The sequence below is a fragment of the Erpetoichthys calabaricus genome, chromosome 4, assembly GCF_900747795.2.
Source record: "Erpetoichthys calabaricus chromosome 4, fErpCal1.3, whole genome shotgun sequence".
Lineage (NCBI taxonomy): Eukaryota > Metazoa > Chordata > Cladistia > Polypteriformes > Polypteridae > Erpetoichthys > Erpetoichthys calabaricus.
The window spans coordinates 129,032,422-129,054,183 of NC_041397.2; the positions used below are offsets into that span (position 1 = coordinate 129,032,422).

Consider the following 21,762-nt stretch of genomic DNA (forward strand, 5'->3'; position numbering starts at 1 on the left):
GTAACAATGACTTCGTCTATGTATTCTTTATAAGTCTCTTTCAAAAATATGTTCAGTGGTACATAAAGACATACTTAAACAACCGAGGAATATGTTAACGCATAGGATGATACATCCATTGGTAACGAAAGAATCCGTCGAATTTGAGGGTCCTTGTCCAAAGCCTTAATGACCCTCCTTTGTGGCTTGCGGTTTACACCTTGACGCTTGCTCGTTACAAACACTTTTCCCGGTTGTATAAATGAGTGGGATAAAGGAATGTACACACTCCGTGATTCCTCCTTTACTCTTAATACCATTCGCTGACCTTTTTTTTATAGAAACTGAGCTGGTTGACCATATTCGTACAGTACTTTGCTGTAATTAAACCAACCAACAGTTTCATTACTGTTTTAAGTAGAAATACAAATTTAAACATTTTTGAAGGAATGGCTGCAGTCGATCCAACAAATACGTTTACAGGTATTAAACGAGTACGAGTATGTTTAGCCCACCACTTCCTGTTGACATGAACGTTTTCATAAATAATACCTTGCATAGTATGTTTCAAAACATGAACGGGTTAAGCCCTAGACTTATGTGAATTGCGAACTGTGTCATTTACTAGGATTCTGATCCACCCCCTGCCCTGCCCTGTTCAAGTTGTCTCTTGGTCCAGTCCTCCCCAGAGACAACAGCGAAAGCTATGCGAGGAGGCTCTTAGTCTGCCTGCCTGCCTGCCTCCCTCCGCGGAGTCAGGTTTCCTGTTCTGCGTCTTTACATGCATGCCTGGCGCTTTTTATTCACCGCCGTGTGTTTTTGTTCATTAAGAACCCAATTAATGAATTAATAAACCCACGCTCATGCATTTGTTTTCTTCGACTTGTCCTTCTACAAAGACTTTTAACAATCTTCGTCGCTGCCGACCACAAAGAAAGATAGATACATAGAGGTCAGCGAGTTAACGTCGGCTGCTTGTTACAGGGAAATTATCGCTGGCGCCGCTGTTTGTACTGCAGACCTCTGCTTTGAAACAGTTCAGATGAAGTTCATCTGGGCGATAAAGAGCCGACCAAGTTAGCGATCTGGATGTAGAATTGGGTTTCAGCGAGCGAGCTGTGAGGTCCAGATACCTAAGTGTTCCCGAAAGGGGATAAGTTGTGCTGGAACTTACAAGTAAATGTGCATTCTTGCACGTTACTCAAAAAACAATGCAAATTTAAACGTATAAATGAATCGTCATTTAGATAATTAAATTACTGACAACAGTTAATACTGTAATGAGACTTCATATATAGCCACGTGCAATGTAATACTTAATGTTTTTCTCAAACTAGAACAGAAACGCCTTCGTTAAAGCAAAAAATGCACGTGCAGTCTTAACTTTTGTAAATATCGCGTTTACACGAATGATTAACAACTGGCACTGCCTGAACTGGTCGCACTTTTTCACAATAACTGGGACATTGTTGTGTAAGTTATTTGCTCCGAGACGTCTATTGAGGTAGTGTTGGAGATGAAACCAGAAAACATGCAGTCCAAAACGTCTTTCTCACTATAGGTCACAACTATCTGGCAGTGCACAGTCCGATACGTGTTCGTAAACGAAAAACCTTTCGCAGTTCTAAAACCAGACTACGCTGTTTAGTTGAATGTAGATAATTATAGGCTGCAGTTCCATTTCACCCAAACAATGTGGCGTGTCAAACTAGGCGCTAGCATCGCTACCTACTTACTGCACAAGCTGTGCCAAAACTTGCGTGATGGAGAACCATTTATTTTGTTTGTTGTGCAAAGTGGTTTTAACAGGCTGGGCGTAGAGTTCTTTAACTCCTTACCCCAATCCGTCAGCTGCGTACGCTCTTCTTAGGAGGAAATCATTTGACAAATTTCTTGCTGGCAACTGCTGGAGAAAACTGGTTGCTTGGTTGCGTTTGTAGTTCGAGTCCCATCTGTTCCGAGGTCTCCGTTCTTGAACGGGTGTGCCCACAGTGGGGCCATCTTAAAGTTTGAGTAGGCCCATGAGCAGAAATGAGGGTTTTGAAAATGTTGTGAAGCCACTGCAAAAAAATGTTCAAGGATTTGAAGTCGGGTAAAACTGGGGCAATATACGCCCCCTTCCCAAATTGTGCGTTTGGGCAAAACATATAGATGTATTTATTCAGTATTTTATTGCCAGATCTGCACTGTACTATAAAGGAAAAAAGTTGAATCACCAGAATTAATGTAAAGATGCCTTTTAAAAGTACGTGGGTGTGCAACGGTTTAATCGTATGCTGGCAACACATAGGTTTTTGCCCTGGGCAATATGAGCTTCACGATCCATATGTGAAACAGTTGGCTCGGAATGTGGATTAGAAACTCCGTTCGTTTTGTCGCAACTTGGTACGGCTATTGAGGTTTGACGCTATGCATGTCTTGGTTATTGCATGTATTTTATGAAGCGCACTTATATGCCATCCATTCAACGTTCCGTTTATGTTATTGTTTTATTGATGGTGGTCTACATTTTTTCTTTTCCATGGCATCTTCTTTGAAAATCGTCGAGCTAACATGTATAAACGTGTAATGAAAGTGAGATACACGAAACCAAAGTCAGGTGTGACTTGCCGTAGTATGCAGCTGAATTTTCATGCAAGTGAAATTAATCGAAGTGTGTTCTTCTTTGAAAACTGGCTATCATACAAACTAGAAAGATTTTCAGTTTAATCGCATATGAGCAGGTGACGCTGATTATGTTCAGTTTAAAGTCCCCCGCCCGCTGGTAGTCAGGGCAGGATAATGGGAAATCTCCACCCTCAGTTCAAGAATGGCTGTTGATCCCCGGCAGCAGGGAGGTAATATCGCCATGGGAAGGGAATTGGCCGCTGCGTCTTGTAGGTGAGCGATCTGCCTGTCAGGAGGATTGATGTGCCGGAGGTGCCGCTCTGTCGCTGAGGCGCTCGATGCGGGCGTCCGCGTCTTTCTGCTCTGATAAACCAAAGACGTCTGCGGAGTGGCAGGCAGATTGCATTTCGCTGTCCAATTTGCCCTGTAGATAGCTTCACCTCAGCGACTCCACATCTATTGCTGCCTTCGACCGTGTTAATCATTCAAAAGCTCCCACAGCTATTAGTGAATACGGCGCTGGGAACCAGAATGTGCTTGACTTCGACCGCGACAAAAGGCTGCACGTTTAAATTAAAATCACATTCAGGCAGCTATGCCCTGCCCAGCTCCAGCATTCCCTCTTCCTCAACTCTTTCAAAAACTTGTCTGCTTATCTTGTTTATGTGCTGCATTTAATTGACAATAATTTGTTATAGGCTATCAAGATTTAACTGTCAGTGATGCCTTTCTTTTCTTTTTCCATCGTATCTGTTTGTTTAGAAGGTTATTTAAAGACCTTCACTTAGTGGATTTTTTTTATCCTTGGTGTCAAATAAAGAACGTTCGTTTACACTTAACGTTACGAAGCCGATGTTGTCTTAAGTAGTATTTCTGTTTCCAGTTTGTAGTTTCTTTGTTGAATTCGTGGATTCCAGGTTGAATTTTTAACTGTTTTGCACAACGCATCAGAGCTTCGCGAAAGGCTTCGCTTGCAAGTGATTATGCTAATCAGAGTCACAGCGACTTTCTCGCGCTCGGTTCCTCTCAGGATTTTAATTCAAAGAAGAAATGCACGATCAGGCAGATTATGTTTCGCACACGTTTTACCAACCAGGTGACCACTTGATCTATGGCAAAATAAACTTAATTGTGCTAGCTTGCCCCAAGGGTGAGGGGGCGGGGGCTTGATTAGATCGGCTCACGTGGCCTGTAAATGATTTAATTCACTGCCGTTCGACTCAAGCGTTTACACATAAGCAGAATGAGACGCTTCTGCTGTTCCAAACGACTGTTCTTACAATTGACTTTCAAGTGGTCACATGCCTACTGTGATCACACTTAGAATAAATGATGCTATTGTAAATATTTCAACAATTTGTTTTTTTTTTTCTGGTTGTTGTTCAGGAGTTGCCAGCGTACCGAAGATTTTGCTTCAGAAGAAATCGCAGTCATGCTCTCCGCAACACCGCTGTACGGCACGGTTCACAGCTGGATGAACAATGAGCGTGTGCGCATGTGTGGGATTACCGACGATAGGTAAGGCCTGCTTTTATCAAGTTTTTGCTATTATGTCATGGTGGTACATTTTTACTTATAAAACTTTTTTGGGTTCATCACTCTCCATTTATTTACAGTATTACGAGCTCTTTTGTATCTGAGCCAAGGAAAGGTCTACCTAAGATACTCTAGTAATGAAATGTGGTGATGGTATCTTATTTTACACTTTCGCCCCTCCAGATGTGAAGATGGACGTATTACTTTGTTGTGTTATAGAGAATTGAGATATTCAGCTTTGAATCCATGCTATATGTGCTTTATTAAAACTAATAGTATGACGCCTAGTTTAATATGTTTCCTTTGATGGAGTTGAGCATTGACAGATTTACCTTTTATCTGACTTTCCAGCATAAGTGGCTCAAAAAAGCATATGATGCAAGTAGTTCAATTTTCAGGTGAAGTGTTAAAGAGTATTTAGCAGAATATAAATTAACCTTTTGCAAATTAACTCTTATTTTTGCAATTAAGAATTTAGTTGTGTTAATGTGTGGTTTCTGGAGTTGTCACAAGCTTTTTTATGACCCTCTTGCTGAATTCAAAAACTTTTAATTTGTCTAGTATGACATATATAAGAGAACTGGGGAGGTCCAAAGAAGGACTTCTTTCAGGAAAGCTGTATTCCTCAGCAGTGTTTTTTTTTTAAAAAAGGGAACCTGCCTGGAATTTAACTTGATTTTATTCTTATGAGTGCTGTTAATTGACAAATCATGGCAGTATCGTTTTTACACTTTCCTGAACTTTGAAATAAGAGGGCAAGTGTAGAAATATATATATTAGTTCAAAATATTGTCTCTTATTTTAAATCCATATAACAGAGACTTTATTATCCCCAGCTACATGTACACGTATACTTCCAATACAATTAAGAATACTAGTGGCTTATCAGACAGAGAGCCAAAAACATACATTTGTCTCTGGTAGTAGTGTTTGTTTGTTTGTTTTTTGTTTTTTTTTGCTATGCTTGCAAATGTAGGTAACGGGAAACCTTTCTAAATTTCACACTTTGATTATTAATATACTGTATAGGCAATATTTAGTCCCTATAAGGTTTAGTGCTGTGTACATTTTAAGGCTATACTTCCTTTCACTCCAAATTTGCTCAAGAAATGTCTGAACCATGGCTGGCTGCCTGATATGAAGTGGAGGAAATGCCTGGATTCACAAAGTACATTTCTGCACTGTGCTGGCAGCCAAAGCTGGCGCCCAGCAGGGCATCCAGTCGGCAACAGCTGCCTCTTCTTTGTGCCTCCTGGGTCAACAACATGTGGCACTGACTTAACCATTTAACAGTCTTATCAAAGATTGTCCATTCAGCACAGTACTTGTGTTGCTGTAAATCTGTGCTCGTTGTGCTGTGTCAGACTTTGATGAAAGGCATTTCCACCATAAGTTAACTGTGCAGTAAGATATTAAAATATGCAATTATGTGCTTTATAATGGTTTACTAGAAAAAGTCTGGTCAAGCTAAATCGCCAACACCTTAATTTGTAATTGTGAATTTGGTCGAGTCTACTCTTGTATGAGTTTTCTATAACACTAATTTAAAAGTAAAGTTTTATGTTTCACGTTATAATAGATTAGTGCCTAGAAGAGAGAAATACTGGAACAGTGGTATTTCTCTCGGTATTTCATTCTTTATTAACAGTTTATTTTAGCAAGATATGTTAGAGCAAATATGTGTCCACAATTATTTCTTACAACACTTACTCTTTACAATCAACATTTTTCCCAAGTGATACAGTTTACTTCAGTTCAAAGTGGCTGCTGATCACGGTGTCTGAGAGTGTTGATGTGTTGCATATTGATTAGCACATTCAAGTAAGAATTTTACTGTAATATATCAAAATACTAACCCTACAAATGTACAAACCATTCCTATGTCAGTGGCAGGAAAAACATCATTCATCCATCCACACTTTCATGTTTGAATTTGGTTATTCATTTGGAATGACAAGATATAGATTTCCATTCAAACCGCTAGCTCTTTAAAAGACCAATGACTTGATTCTCACAGTTAGTTGCAAACAATTTAACATATGGCCACTATTTTTGCACCTCAATTTTATGATTATATTCAAAGTTTTGCCTCCTTATGAATTTATTTGGTATTGGTTTTCATGATTAATATGGTTGATTTACAAAAGTCACTTATGTTATACCACTATTTAATGCATTTTTTTTTTTAAACATAAAGTGTCTTAAGTATATATTTGTGCTTGGTAATAAAATTGAAAGTTTAAGAGGAAGCATAGTAAGCAAAATTTTAAATTTGCTTAAATTAAGCTTTGTGTTATAGTTAATGTTTAGACTATTTTAAAATAGATTTGCTGTGATTTTGAAGAGAAAAGGATGGATGTTGAGAATCGGGCAATGGAAAACATAATTAGATCAATTAGTTTTAATTGAGAACTTAAATTAAAACGAAATGTAGCACATAGTACAGTTGTCAAGGTTAGCTGTTTGCGATACTGATTCAAATATTGATGAGCATAGTATTAAATCTTAAACTTTTGAGTGTGTCACATTTTTACAGCTCGCAAAGTGGTGCATTGCACAAGTAAAGTTCTGCAATAGGATGAAAAAGATCAGAAACTAGGTGAACAGTTTATTTGAAAGACAGAAAGATGTGTCCTCATATTGAGATGTCTTCAGTGGTGCTTGTTATGTTCTTTCAGAGGATTGCAGACTGCATTTGCAACCTATGTTACCTATAGTAAGAAATCGGTCATTTAAAAGAAAAGTAATCTGTCACTTTTCTTTTGTTTAGAGGGGTGGAGATGTATTACTGACATAGTCTGGAGGAATCCCATTGGTTTGTAACCTCTCTAACAAGCATAAAGTAAATGCTTTCATTGTACATAAACTGGTCACAACTAGGGAACTATCATTTGCAGAGAGTGCTATGTCACAAAAATAGATTCATTGTCACGGAACAGAATCTTCAACCAAAATTTTTCATCGGTGGTAGATTTGAAGTTCACATGATATTTCTTTCTTCACCCATAAGAACAGGAGCCTGTGATGAACTTTTATCATTTGTATAAATGCACCAGCGGAATTTAACTTCCTAATGGTTTCTTTTCTTTTTGCAATATTCTATCAGTTTGTAAGACTGGCTATAGTTCACAACAAAAGTTAACCTTAAACATTTGACATGCTTAAATTCCTGTGTTTTCCCATTTATGAGAGAGAGACGTTCAGTTTTGCATTGAATCCTTTCATAAGCCATCCACTGCAGGTCTGCTCAGTGTTGTCATGTCTAGAACAATGAAAAACTTTTGCTTCCGTCTGGGATGTCCAACATACAGTATGATGCAGGTGATGGAGCCCACCTTTGGAGTATGGATGGCACTTCAGATTGGCTGCTAATCCACTACTGTGGTTCTGCCTCATTGAGAGGCTTATTAAGAGCAAGTAACATTCCATACAAGCAAGTCAAACTTGACAAAACTAAGTTCAAATGTTTTCAGTTTAGATTCATTATGTAAATAAAGTGGTTATCTGCTAAACACCTCTGAGTATATTTTCACCTTCAGTCATTTTGGATTTAAAACATTCTGTTCCCTTTCAGGTGAAATCTTAGAAATAGTAAGATGAACCTTTTGTCACTAAAAATTATTAAGTGTGAGAATTTAAATCTTCTGCTTTTCATATTGTGCTTTTTATCTATTATACTGTTACAATAACTGAGCTTTGAAGACCTCCCAAGTACAGTTTTACATTTTTATAAAGAACCCACTTGTCTCTTTCCTCCGAAAAATCAATTGCACACTATTACATTTTTTGGGTATTAACTTTGAGTTTTACATAGAGGAAAAATACTCAAGTTATGTACATAAATCTATACATGCAATCAGCTAAGTCATGGACTGTCTTTCGTATATGACAGAACAAATTGTGAAATGTTAATGTTGCATGTTTTTAAAGTTCTTTTCCTTGTCTCAGTCAGATTTATGATGTTTGACTCTAATATGATGCAATTAGTCCTACTTTGGTATTTAGATAGATAGATAGATAGATAGATAGATAGATAGATAGATAGATACTTTATTAATCCCAATGGGAAATTCACATTTAGTTTAACCCTCCATAATGGTGAGGGTTTTAATAACACCTTTAACATCCACTCGTTATGGTTTGTACTTTTCACTTGTTTTTACAACTGATTCCAAAATTTGAAAATTTCATTTCCTAGTAACATACAAATATGCAAAACTTCAAATTTTAGCATTTGTTTTTTTGCCGTCTGTTTTTTGTTTTAAGTGAGTTACCTGACAGTGCTTTCTAACTCTGTCATAAGTATTAAGTACTTTGCCATAGGAATTGCTCTTTAATTGCAGTATCTACCTGTTTGTAACTTGGCATACACACGGGCCACCTGTATTTGCTTTTCATTCTCTAATAGATATTTTAATAATTTGTAACTTTCACACATTTTCTTTGTATTGAATTATTGCTTAAGGCAGCCAATTCATTGAATCATATTGTGAGTGAATATAAAGACTGAAATTTCACCAAATGTCTAAGTTCTAACACTGGTCTAACATTGAAATAATGGTATATTTATACTTAATGTGCATTTGAGAATGTTGCAATAAAATCTGGTGCATTTTCCTGAAAAGTTGACCCATTTGGATAGGTGGAAGGAGAGTAATTTGTAGAGTAAGATGATATCTTAGGTAATGAATGTGGTTAAGTAGTTTGCAGGTATGAGGAAGTGACATTGCCCAGTGACTTTAATGTTTCTTTCTAGCATTGTTCCTCAATGGGTTAGCTACCATGTGAATTTATAAAGTTTTGACTGCATTAGTGATATCGAACTGTAAACATGTCAATGATGGGGCATGAGGGGGATTAAAATGAGTATTGTATAGGAGCCCAATGACAGTTTCAATTATGTCATTTCCCAGCTGTGAGTTTGGAAGGAAGTGCTAGGTGATTTCATCTGGCTCATGTGTAATGATGAAAATTTCCTTCTGGCAGATGACAGCCCTTTTAGCCTTAGGATTATGAGATCTGCCACTGAGCTATTTCTTATCAGCACATTTGCTGTGCGATAGCAGGTCTTAGAGCCTGGCACTGCAAATGTGACGTTTCCGCACCAGAATTTAGCTACCAGCCAGTGCTTGTGTAATGATCAGTTTTAGAAAGCAGCTGCCAAGTTGCTTCTTAAACAACAAATAAATAAAATAAAATATTAACACTACTTGGGCAGCAATATAAAAAATACTTTAATATTTGGGAAGCCTGTTCATCCTGCAAAACAGTACAACATTTAATTCAAATTGCAAAATCTTTTCTTCCAGTTTGCTGTCGATGTATAAAGCTTTAGCAGTTCTTGCCCAGGGATCATTTCCATGCCCAAGTTCAGATTTATTAAAGTCAATACCTGTTTATTTTATGGACTGTTTGAGTTGCAGCCATTTATCACTGGTTAGTGGTTCATGCTGGACAGCAGGTTTCTTGTTTCTGTGTCTAAATGTTGAAGGTGTGTAGTACTGCACCTGTAAAGAATGTGCATATAGTCTTGAGTCTTGTTGGGATATTCTGCTCACTAAAATGTTTTTGTTGTTGTTGGGTTTTTTGGCACTTCTTCAAAAGTATGTACTCTCCTCTGAGTGTGCAGTGTAGTCTGGGTCAGCAGCTTGAGGAGTTTTATTGTTCTTAGGAAATGTTTGGCTTAAGAAACATGTATTTTTAAATTTGATGCTTTGAAAATTGATAGGTGTCTCTTTATCTTAAAGCATCAAAGAGGCTAAATGTTATTAATTTACTATCTTTTGGCAGATGTAATCAATCTGCTTTGCTAAAATTAAATGCAATTCTGTAATATTGTACCTTTTAGGAACTGCTGTGTCAGTTGACACTAAATAGCTCATAAGTGCAACTTTATCTTATTTTTAATATACTGTAAATCAGTTAATTTAGTTAAAATATAAATTATATATATTATTATTTTAAACAGAAAAATCCCGACAACGGATGGTGAATCACAGAAAAATAGACTGGAGTTAAGAGAAGATGCTCACCTCATTCCAAGTGTGGTAAGATTTTATTCTCCCATTCATTACAGACGGTTTCAAATGCAAATATGATGTGCAAGCTGCATATTTCTGATAGACACAGTTGTTTAATTATTGGCATTAAAATTGTACAGTTAACTAGGAAAAATACTTAATTATGTTTAAGAAAAATCTTGATTTGTCCTGTTGGTTTGCAAATTTAAAAAAGTTAATCTTTTACTGTGCGGTTTTGGCTGTTTTACTCTGGTGGGGGTAGTGTGGTTCACAACTTACGGCAAGCTACAGAGAATTTTAATTTCATGTTAAGCAGAAGTGTGTCTCTGTTTTTTTGTTTTGTTTTTTTGATCATATACTTTATTAAGGAGACCATAGCACTAATAGCTATCGCCACATTTTCACTGTTTTGACCTTATATAGTCACAAAAGACTTCTCAGCAGAGTTAGAAAGTATTAGGTAATTTAATTCATGTGGCAAAATAGATTAACCTTTTTGCTGTATTTTCTAAATAAACAGGATTTGATCCTGTAAACAAAGCATTAATTATATCAATGCATAAATTACTTCATTCTCAAACTAGCAAACTTAACAGATCCTTTCACTTTTCTGATTCACCGTGTTCCAGGTTGATGCTAATGCAGTTCGCCGGATGAATACCCTGGCAGCACTTAGCATGGATAGGAGCAGTCTAATGAGGGAAGGGCTGCGCATCCAAAGTGGAATGGTTTATCCAGGCATTCAGCCACTTTCTACTGCAGAAGACAAAGGCAGAGATGAGAGCAGTATTCCATTGGGTTACGTAGGTGATCGCATATCAGAACTATGCTATAAACCACCTTCAGTGCCTCCAGAGTCATCACTGGACAATACAAAACCTCCAAATGGGTTTGGAGGACTATACAAAAGCTCTCCACCAGGACTACAGAAACCAGTAATAGTTCCCAATGGTGGAGGTGATGGACTAGTTTTAGACAGAAGAGTGGCTTCTGAAAAACCATCTGAACTTGGCCTAAATGGTACAACTGGTAGCTACCTTCGTCTCCCTTGGGTTAGTCCTTATATTGAGACTGGAGTGTACCCTTTCTTAGACTCTGCAAACAAATATGCACTTAATATGTACAAAGCATCTTTCTTATCACAGCATTCCCACTATTTGCCTCAGCCCTTGGCTTATTCTCCTGTCTGTGCTGGCAGTGGAGGTGCAGCTGGGAGTGAACGCTTTCTGTACCTACCTCCCTACCCACCAGCACCTATTCCGTCTTCATTGGCTTCTCCCATAAGGATTCCTACTGCCACCACTGCACCTACTCTTTCTCCATTAGTTCATTGTCAAGAGAAAGGTCTGACAGGTATCGGTCCAAGAATGCATCATGAACCTTCTGCATTTGGGCATCATCAGCAACAGTTGCATCAGCAGCCACACAGTGAAAGACAACATAGTAGTAAGCAGAGTCGAACTCCTTCAAGTAAAGGAACTACAAGTAGCAGTAGCAGTCTGCCTGTGGACTCGAATGTTTTACTGATGCCAGCTCCATGTGCAGCTCCACACATCCATCAACCGTCTGTTCCACCTCCACCTCCAACACTTGGTGATAGTGCTTCAGACTTTCAAAAGCCTCTCCCCAGGGGGCCAGCTGCTTCTTCTCCTTCATTGTCTCTTCCTTTTCCCTACATAAGCACCTTGGTCTCTGAGAATCCTTCTCCTGCTCGACCTAGTCATAAACCAAAAAATCGAGAAGCCTCAACAGCTGAACCTCGAAGTAGTGGACAAGAAAGAAAGGCCAATAAATCTCCATCATCTGTAGGAGTAATAGAAAAAAACCAGCAGGAACAGAAGACCCCTACCAAAGATCCAGCAGACAAACCCTTGGATTTGTCAGCCAAAATAGTGGGATATGGAGGCACACCAAATGGGTACTCTATTAAGTCGGAGAGCAGTGCCAAAGTAGAGCAATCACTAGCCAATCGCTATGGACTGTCTCCTCGAGAACTTCTTGGGGACACCTTGTCTCCTCCATCTGTTGTGAGTGGGGGATCAACCAGTGTACCAGACAAGCCTGAGATGATTAGCTCCTTACACTCCTCCTGGGTTGTGCCAGGTCCAAGTCCACCACTATCTGAGGGTTCCCACACCAAAAGTCCAGTAGTGCTTAAAAACAAAACACTAGAGCGTGTAATGCCTCAGCAACGCAGTTCTTCCTGCCCCAGAATTGGAGAATCCAACAGTAGCCCAACTGTTAATCCAGCTCCTAGTGTGGTATCTGGGTTAGGCCGACCAGCTTCAGCCTCACCTTCACCTAATGCTGGTCCACCAGAAAAGGTTTGCTCAGTCAGTAACAGTAGTAACCAAGCACCCTCAGTTAAGCAAAACAAAACCTCAAAAAGGAGTGAGAGTCAAGAGTCTAGTCATAGACCCACCAAACAACCACAACAACATCTTGAAAATGGACTTGCACCAAGCTCCCTTTTCTTACCACAGAGTGAGCCCTTTCTCCCTCCTGCATTGGCATATGCCAATAGATTCCTACACTACCCTGTTCCAGAAACCTTACCCCTGACTCACTTAGGAAAAGGCCCAGTGTATCCTCATCCAATTATGTTAGGCAGCAGTAACCTCTTTCAAGCTCGCTTTCCTCCAAAGCAGGGCCTACCTTATGGACTACCCAGCAGCAGGGAATTTTTGACTTACCAGGACACTCAAGAAATGGTTCATCCTTTGATGTCTCCCCACTTGACACTTGATGCCAAACCCAGTGAAAGATTGGAGAGAAGGTCACGATCACAAGACCGATCTAGACATAATGAGGAACCTGCTCCCAAAAACCGACCTCCAGTAGATACATTTGAATTATTGCTCAGGCCTGAAAATGAACCTCATATTGATAAGGCACATTCTCAAGATGCTAAAATGTCCCAAGAAAAAGCAAAGTCTGTACCCTCCAGTCTTGGCCAAGATGATCGAGAGCGAGAAAGTCAAATGGCTAAACATAAAAGCCATCAAGAAAAGAAAATAGAGATTCCCAAGCCAAGCAGCACTGAGAGGAAAGAGTCAGAACTAGTGGGCTATAAGAACAGTTCACTGATATTGCCTGGACCTGAGAAGCCAGGCGTTATTTCTAGCCCCTCTAAATATCAGGAGCAGAGCTGCACCACTCCACTCCAGTGTAAAGAAACATTTATTCCCCAGCAACCAAACCAAGCACAGGAATGTGTAGCACAGAATGTCATGATCAATGACTATTCAGAAGACCAGACTTCCCAATGTGCAAGGACATCTGGAGAACGGGGATCTGAAGACCGAAAGCCGCGGCAACACCAGGATATTGACAAGGAAAGCCTAGATGATTGTGATGGACATGATGATGATCACAGTTTTTCTAGACCTAGGAAGTCTAAACTGGCAAAGAGAATTGCCAACTCTGCAGGTTATGTTGGTGACCGCTTCAAATGTGTTACCACTGAACTGTATGCGGACTCCAGCAAATTGAGCCGAGAGCAGAGGGCATTACAGGTGAGTGTTCTTGGGGTGACACTTTCTAGAAGACTCCACTTCAACTTTCCTGCTTTTTCTTTGTTTTTCATTCTTAACACTTCAAACCATCACCCTGAAACAACAGAAATAACTTATTTGTTTTGTAACAGAATATTGTGTGTGCATGTATTTTAGATGTACAATTTAAGTTCACATATTGACAGAGTATGCATTGTTTAAATACTGTAGATAAATATTGTAGAAGTTTGTACATATAATAGCATATAAGTGAAAACCACTGAGAAACAAACTATGAAAATGGTCTGTGTAATGCACCAGTGATTTTTAACCTAGTCACGGTAAACACACATTTTAATATAATTTGTATATAGGAATTATTTAACTTGGAAACCCTGAAATTAGAATACTATGTTTCCTCAGTGATATGATTTAGAATGAGGAATATTCATATATTTTTGTATACATAGGCCGGTGGTTTTAAGTGCATATAGCAGAAATGAGAGGGAAGTTGTACAGCTCCACAGGCTCTGTGTCTGCTTAAGTAGTTTAGCAGTGTATGTTGAGCATCTGTCTGCCATAGTCCTATGGGCCTTTATTGTGGGAGTTAGCATACAACCCAAAGTTATGCTGTGGTGCTGTATTCCTTGAGGGTTCTCAAGGGGAGGTAGTTTCCCTTTAGGCAAGTACTACGTACATATAAATATAGTGTTTTTTTTTTTTTTTCTCCCCAATCCTTTTCATTTAATTGCATTATACAGCAGACCTAAACTTGCTTTTAGAATATAAAAGGTTGTTTTTACTAATAAAACAATCAACAAAGATTAGTACTGTAACTGTTAAAACAGTTTGTTTTTGAATGTGCGTTAGAGAACCCTAATTTTAGAAAGTATTCTTAATTAGAACTGTGGAACACATCTATTTCTCCAACAGAGCATTTCATCTGTGGAATATTGAAGTTTTCAGTTGGCATGGAAGTCTGATGTGAAAACTAAATTGGAGCATATTGAACATTGTAGCATCCTTTGCCATAATTCCCCAGATTTACTTAATCTCAGACTTATTTTTTAAAATGTGCTCGTGAAAATGTTGATATCCACACACAAGATATTCTGTATGTGTTGGCATGCCCAGTACACCAACACTCTATTGGTCATTTCTGTCATTTTTTTGGATTTTGGTTTACTTGAAATCAGCCAGCTTTCTACTTGCCTGTTACTGTATTTTGTTGTCTAAAAGAAAAGGACTTGTCTAAATTATATTCTTCTCACTAGTTTTGGTCTCTGAACCTCTTGAAATTGGGAAGTTTTGAAGTTGTTGAAATTAATGGTAGTTGGCATAAATTCCATGATAGAAAAAAGATTGACATTTTCTTATTTATATTTGTCTCCCTTAATAATGCATTCTGAAATTCTGTTTTAGTAGGGGTGAGGTATGTACTATGTTTTTCATGGCTTTTCTATGTGTATATATATGTATTTTTTAGCGTGCTATGATACGCTTCTCTGAACTTGAACTTAAGGAGAAAGAAGTCCTTGGCACAGCTGTACGAGATTCTGTGGACATCCAGCAGACTGAAGAGAGATGGGTAGAGCAGAAAGTTAAAATGCTGAAGTTGTCTAAGACCGAAGATCATGGGATCCAGGACAAAAGTGGTGAAGGTATGTCTGTCATCTGTTCAGGGATATTTCATGAGGTGAGATCTCAAATTTCACCTCTTGTTAGCCTACAAGCATAGGACTTACCAACTGAATACTCATCAATGATTTGTTAAATGCTAGATTGTTATGGGGAAAATGGCCAGATTAGCCTTAACAGTCTATTACAGGGGTCACCATTGCACATACTGTATGTGCTGGCCTTGGCAATGATTCTTCTCCATCTCTATGAGATGACATGATGACCCAAGGCTGAGAAGAACATGTTCACTAAACAGGTGTTTAGCTGTCTGCCGTTATTGGTTTTTAATCTGTGTAATTCTTCCTGTATATGTAGCACACAAATCAAGTGTAGAACATTTTAATTTTAGTTACTTTATTTCCAAATTCCACAAAAACAATGGATTTTTTTTCCCGTATTTGCCTAAGTAACTTCTACATTTAATTAGATCGAAATTTAGATTAAAAAACAGTTTTTAGTTTTTGGCACGCTCGCATTTATTTTTCTTCATTTCTAAATACAAACTTGAACTGTAGTAATTTGATTTATTGGCTTAGGGATTTCCTCTTTCACAAGAAATTCCATGACTAGAAATTGTCAGAATGATAGTTCAATGCGAGAAAATGTCTTTGAACATGTAACTGAGGCAGGGGATGTCATTATTGACTCGGGTGTGAGATTATTAATGTGGCTACAAATTACGTTATTGTGCATTTTAGTATTGTCAGACATGTCATAGTATACTCTTTGCTTTTAATATAACGCTCATAATTTGTGAATAGTTAGCAAAACATTTAATTTACAACACTAACTTCATAAATTAATATATACTGTACATATGTAGTAATTTTTATGGCAGCTGACCAGAACTTGGGAGAATGCTTAATTTGTTTTATTTGATTTCTCATCTAGATACATTGTTAGTCTCTGGGGATCAGGAAACTGTGGGTTTCCTATGTCCTACAAGGGAGGCAAATTTGCAGGAGCAGCTAGCATGCACTCTAACCGAAAGGCAACAGAACCAGCTGAGGGAGGATATCAGTCTGTGTGTTCCACCAGCACTGGCCAGGAAGCGCAAACACAGCAAAGAAAGGCTCCAGCAGGATGAAGAGAGCTCTTGTGACACTGCCCCAGAGGAGACAAGGGAGGGTGGGGATGTTTTCAAGGGGAAAAAGAAGAGGCTTCTGGCGGGTAAGAAATATAATCAATGTTTAATTTGTACCTTCTGATATGACACTGCCTTTCAGATTCACTTTACTATTCTTTGATTTAATTGTGAAATGATACATGCAATATGCTATACTGAAAAGTAATAATCAGAAATTGTAATCATCAAAAGCTGATGTACAGTAAATATCATTGTGCACTTTGGCATATATAAGAAACTGTTTCTAATTATTTTGTTTGTGTATTAATCGAAGTTATTATAACCAACCTGTTCAAGAGATGCTAGACCAAAACATTACCTCTTCATCCAGTTGTTTAAAACACATTTGTTGGCTATGGCCTGGTCATCTTCTTGTCCTTTTTATAAAATAGATCAGAGGTGCAATTTTCATAGTTATTTCTTCTGTTTGTATTAAAATTTTAAGAAAATAATCTTAATATAGCAAAAAATTACAAATTGATTTCTACAGTCATATCATGCCATGTCCAGATTTCACTGTTGTTTAGTTTTTTGGTGGCTTCTGTCTCATCTTACGGAATCTGCATTTATTTTTACTTAACTGTTTTAAGTGACAAAATTAGTTAAGTCTTACTCTAGGCCTTTTCTAGAGTGTGTGAGCCTGCTTAAAATACTTTCCTCGTACTTCATCTTGCCCCACTTTAGGTTTGGAGATGATTGTTCATTTTTAATCAGACTGTTCACTGGATGTGCCTATACCTTGATTTGGATTTATATGGCTCCAGAATTAAAAGGCTTCATGCTGCCTGTTGTATGGCTAATCACATTCTATAAACTGTATTTGGATTGGTACCAAGGACATACCATGCTGGAGTTTGAATAAGTGTGCTAAAGAGTGTGTTGTGATATTAAACTTAGCTCACTTAGTAGCCACACAGCAAGCAAAGCTGGAGTTTCTTCCTTGTTCAGAGAGGTTCTGTCCTTCTTAAGATACGTGATCTTGGGTGTTGTCATTTAGTGATGGTCCATAGACAGAGCTAAATGCTTTCTTAAAACAACATGAAATATGTAATTTTCCATATTCTTAAACATACATGAGTTAAGAAAGGAAATGTTCAGCACCTAGAGTATTGTGGAAGTATCTCAATTGTAAGGTCTGCTTTTGATTAATTTTAGTTATCTCTCTAGATATCTGGCCTGAGAGGGAGCTTACCACGCATTCCTCAGATCACCTTTTAGAAGAGTCCCGTTGTAATGAAGTGAAAAACCTGAAAGTGTGCATTGAGCTAGCAGGGCTTCACCCCCACAAGCAGCGACACCTGCAAAATCTCAGGGATCTGCCCTCTGAAAGACTGGCTACTTCCCAAGCAAACACAACACCATCACCTTCACCCACATCTCACAGCAGGAAGCATCAGGCCAAGCCTTGCCTATCAGATGTTACAGAGAATGAGAGAGAGGTCAAAAGAGACCTGGTAGAGGAAAGACCCACCAGAAAAAGGTCAGAGGGCAAAGACAGTAGAAGCTGGTCAGAAGAGAATCTCTGTAGAAGTAACATTGAACAAGGTATGCTAGCTATGGCCACTACTGGTGAGGTAAAAGTTGTAAATTCTTTTATCTTAGAGTATAAAGTCCAATGAAGGTTTTGCTAGAGTTGCTTTTCTCTAAATGGAGTAGAAAGAAGGAATTTCAGTATACAAGAGAAGTAACTGTGTGGCAACCAGTTGGTTGCAATGTGAACAGCTTTTGTCGTCCCTGAAATGGCTTTCAAATAAGTAATTGAGTCCAGATCTGTATTGCGAGACTATGTAATTACTTGTGGAATTTTTAAAATTCTGTGTAGATATGACTGCAGAGAAATTTATTAACCAGCATAAAAGTATTGTCGGCATATAGACCGTTGGCAGCTACAATGATATAACAGCTTGCACAAAAAGTTTTAAGAATCAAGCAGGTCAGACTAAAAAATATTTTGGTATAAAAACTGCCTGAATGGCAGTCAAGAGTAAGAGCTTAAATCTAAACAATTGTGAGCCTGCCTTGGTTCAGTCTGCCTTTTGATGTATAGTGTTTTGTAAATGTTGGGAAACGGCTGCACTGCACAGTCTCATTTGCTGCTGTGTAGTCACGAACAACAAAAAGTAAAGTTTTTCCTCTTTAGGCTGGTGCATATCTAACATGAACAGGCTGGATCAGAAAGAAAAAGCTAATTGTATTTTGAGCTGATGACGTTGTTTATAAAAGAGAGAATGGGAAAATACTATCCATTTGTTTCCTTCCTGTCAGATAAATAAACATTTTTGGCGGTTGTAGTGGCATTTGGAACTTTGACTTGGCATGGGCAATGCAGATAGAATAATACAGTGACATCTTTTTGTGGTGGCTTTCATGAAAAGTAGTAATATAGTAAGTAATTGAAGATTTGTAGTCATGTTGTACATTATATAGTATGTCTCTTACTCAAACTGTACACTGAGGAAAAAGAAGCACTTGCACATACATGCAAGCATGAACACACTCACACTCCCAAAAGCATCAAGTGTGACAAGCTGATGTTTGGGAAGCTAAGTGTTGGAAAAGCTTTAAATAGCATCAGACATATTGTTCTGAATGTAGCTTTGATGTGCTCGTTGACTATTGGGCCCTCTTAAAGAACAGCAAGGAGATGCTTTGGTGTATTCCAAATCTTTAATTAAGAAATTTAAAATGGCAGAAATGTGATTTATTGGACTATACTACAGATTGGCAGTTCCTGTTTTGCATTGAAGATGAAATGACTAATACACATATAGTGAACACCAGTCTTGTTTTACATGACATGGTAAGGGCCATCACAAATCGTAGGCAAAAGTCACTAGAGAAAACCACTTTAACCAAACACCGTTCTGTTGTTGAGAAGTGTTTCATTGAAAATAATGTTTTTCTTAATAAAAATGTTAAATTATCTGGAGGTTTAATTATTAGGTCTTGCTGAGTGTTTCCATACATAGTAAACAAGTGTAAGTACTAGACTGCTTAAATGTTGGTGATCCTGTCATCCTCGTCATTGAAATCATGTGTGACTCTGTGTTGAGTACCAATGAACATAGCCCAACCTACACAAACTTAGTTGATGTTGTTTAATTGCATTCCATCTGTTTCCTTTTCATGCATTTTTTTTTTTTAATCCAGGGAAGTGGCAATTTTGTTGTAAACTTTGTTAAATATTGTAAAGCTTGAAAATAACAAACCAAACAGAGCTAAATTTCACTTTGGACCAGTCAATCAATTAGTCATTCTGTCTCTCTGAATTAGTTTTGTCTGCTAATGGTGTGTTAATGGTAGTTTTTCTTTAGAGACTAATATCTGCTTCTTTCACTGACTTCTCTATTTGTGTATACTTTAGTTTTCTTAGAAAAAATATTGGTATACTTGTATCCAGCTGTCGTGGCCTGCCTTTTCACTCTGTGGGTAGAAGTTTTTATTGGACTTCCAACAATACTTCTCCATTCTGTGTGCATCAGTGTTGGCCTCAAACATCTCCAGCTGCTTTATTTAATTTTTTTTTATTTTTTTTTTGCCAATATTGTTTGGACATTGTCAAGCATTTAATGACTGACAGTCTCTGGTGAACATGCATTTAATATCTGTCATTCACATAATTTCAAAGTTTTCCATTTTAGAGTTGCGGGAAGACTGGAATCCATCCAACACAGCACTGTGCACAAGCCAGGAAACATACAAATGCATGCACTGCTATCAGGCAGATTAGGAGTCACCAGTTAACCAAATATGCAGATATCTAAAATGATAGGGGAAACTGAACAAAACAAAGAATTTGCAAGCTTCTAGGAACTAAATGGACCCAGCTGACTGAAACCATAAGACAACACTAAAATCCACTATGCTGCTCTGTTCTCCCAACATTTGCCAGTGTTTTAAATCAAGTATGGCTTAATTTGTCTGCTTGTTAATTCTAAAAGTTGAATTTTTATGTTGTATTGTAACCTTATCACTGACTTTAGATTCTCCATTACGTTTGCAAGTTACAGAAACCATGAAATATAATAGTTCAGTATCACAAAGTGGGCTCGATTTGTATATATTCGCATTCAAGAAATACAGTATTTGATTTCAAGTAGAAGCTTGGAAGAACTTTGACTGATATGCTTTGCCCATTTCTAGTCTCTGCAACATCCCAAGAATGGTAAATAGAGTTCCAAAAACAGCTCTCAAAAGGCAGTCCTGTAACCTGGCACAAATGAAGTAACTGCAGGACCATACTTTCTTAGGCAAATTATTAGTTGTCTTTTAAGATATTTTACTTTGAACCTATCTGTCTTAAACTCGTCTTTATTCTGACATGCAGGTTGGTGTTCTTGCCATTAACCTTTAGAAAGCAGCCAGCCCTGATGTGTAGTAAAGTTTTTTTTTCTTCTTTCCATCTCATTCCAGATGTTTCTCCTCCTCCTCCTTCTTCAATGCCCGTGCCATTGCGGGTAGAGAAGAAATCTACCTATCCTACAGCGCAGTCCCATGATAAGCGACAAAGACTCAAAGATGTGCGTAAAGAGGGAGAAACACCCCGCCTTCGTAAATACATTGATTTGGAGAAGCCAAAAGGCAAACGACAATGTAAAACCAAACACATTTGCCTCAGGGAACACAGGAGAGCCTCCCTGACTGGTGACGAAAGCACAGATGTGGAAAATTCTGAGGACAAGGTGTGAACTTTTTTTTTTTTTAATTTCTTTCATGAACTGTATTATTATGTACGAGTAGACAGTAACGTTTATGCCATCATACTGAGTGGGCCAGAGAGAAAGGACATGTGTTAAATTCCATTTTGAATGGGCAAAGTCGAGTTCAATAAGAACACGGAGCCAAAAAAAGAGAAAGAACTGTTTCTCCAGTGTAGCTGCCTCCTCCTATGGTTAAGGGCTTGTAGACACGTGTCAGGAAGGCTGACGCACGGCCAAATTAAAACTGGGAAGAGGCATTGTCTGTATGCAAAAGCCTTTGGAGAGAGCGAGGGCCAGGCAGTGTCAGGTGGTGGGCCTTAGGCATGTTTTTGAAGTAATGGCTGAATATATAGAAGTACGACACAATTAAAGGGATTGTTTAAAACATGCACGAAGAGCTAGCGTCCTGGGGGTTGGGGCACTGTATGCAGGGTATTTATTAATGCTCGTTTTCTAGTCGCACAAGGCCCTATTCAGTTGACAAGGCACAAGGCACACATGCTTTTGCCATTTCCACACTGCGCTGTGAGCGCCTTTAGTTCCTGCTCTCTTTCACTCGGGCGCGTTCTCGTTCCTTTTCCTTCGCAGAAAGACGCGGCGACGCGTGACTGCTACCGCTA

General features: G+C 38.3%; 1 protein-coding gene across 4 annotated transcripts in view; it reads left to right on the forward strand.

The window, feature by feature from the left end:
* The window catches only part of bcor (BCL6 corepressor), a 59,950-nt gene that overhangs the window by 14,861 nt on the left and 23,327 nt on the right, over positions 1-21,762 (forward strand). For 2 of the 4 annotated variants that reach the window (XM_051926102.1, XM_051926100.1), the window contains exons 2-8: positions 3,973-4,104; positions 10,091-10,169; positions 10,772-13,657; positions 15,123-15,297; positions 16,208-16,486; positions 17,610-17,987; positions 20,856-21,124. In XM_051926102.1, the coding sequence (XP_051782062.1) occupies positions 4,019-4,104; positions 10,091-10,169; positions 10,772-13,657; positions 15,123-15,297; positions 16,208-16,486; positions 17,610-17,987; positions 20,856-21,124 (4,152 nt within the window). In that variant the 5' untranslated portion in view covers positions 3,973-4,018. The remainder of the gene's footprint in view (positions 1-3,972; positions 4,105-10,090; positions 10,170-10,771; positions 13,658-15,122; positions 15,298-16,207; positions 16,487-17,609; positions 17,988-20,855; positions 21,125-21,762) is intronic. The other 2 variants (XM_051926101.1, XM_051926103.1) reach the window with 2 other exon arrangements.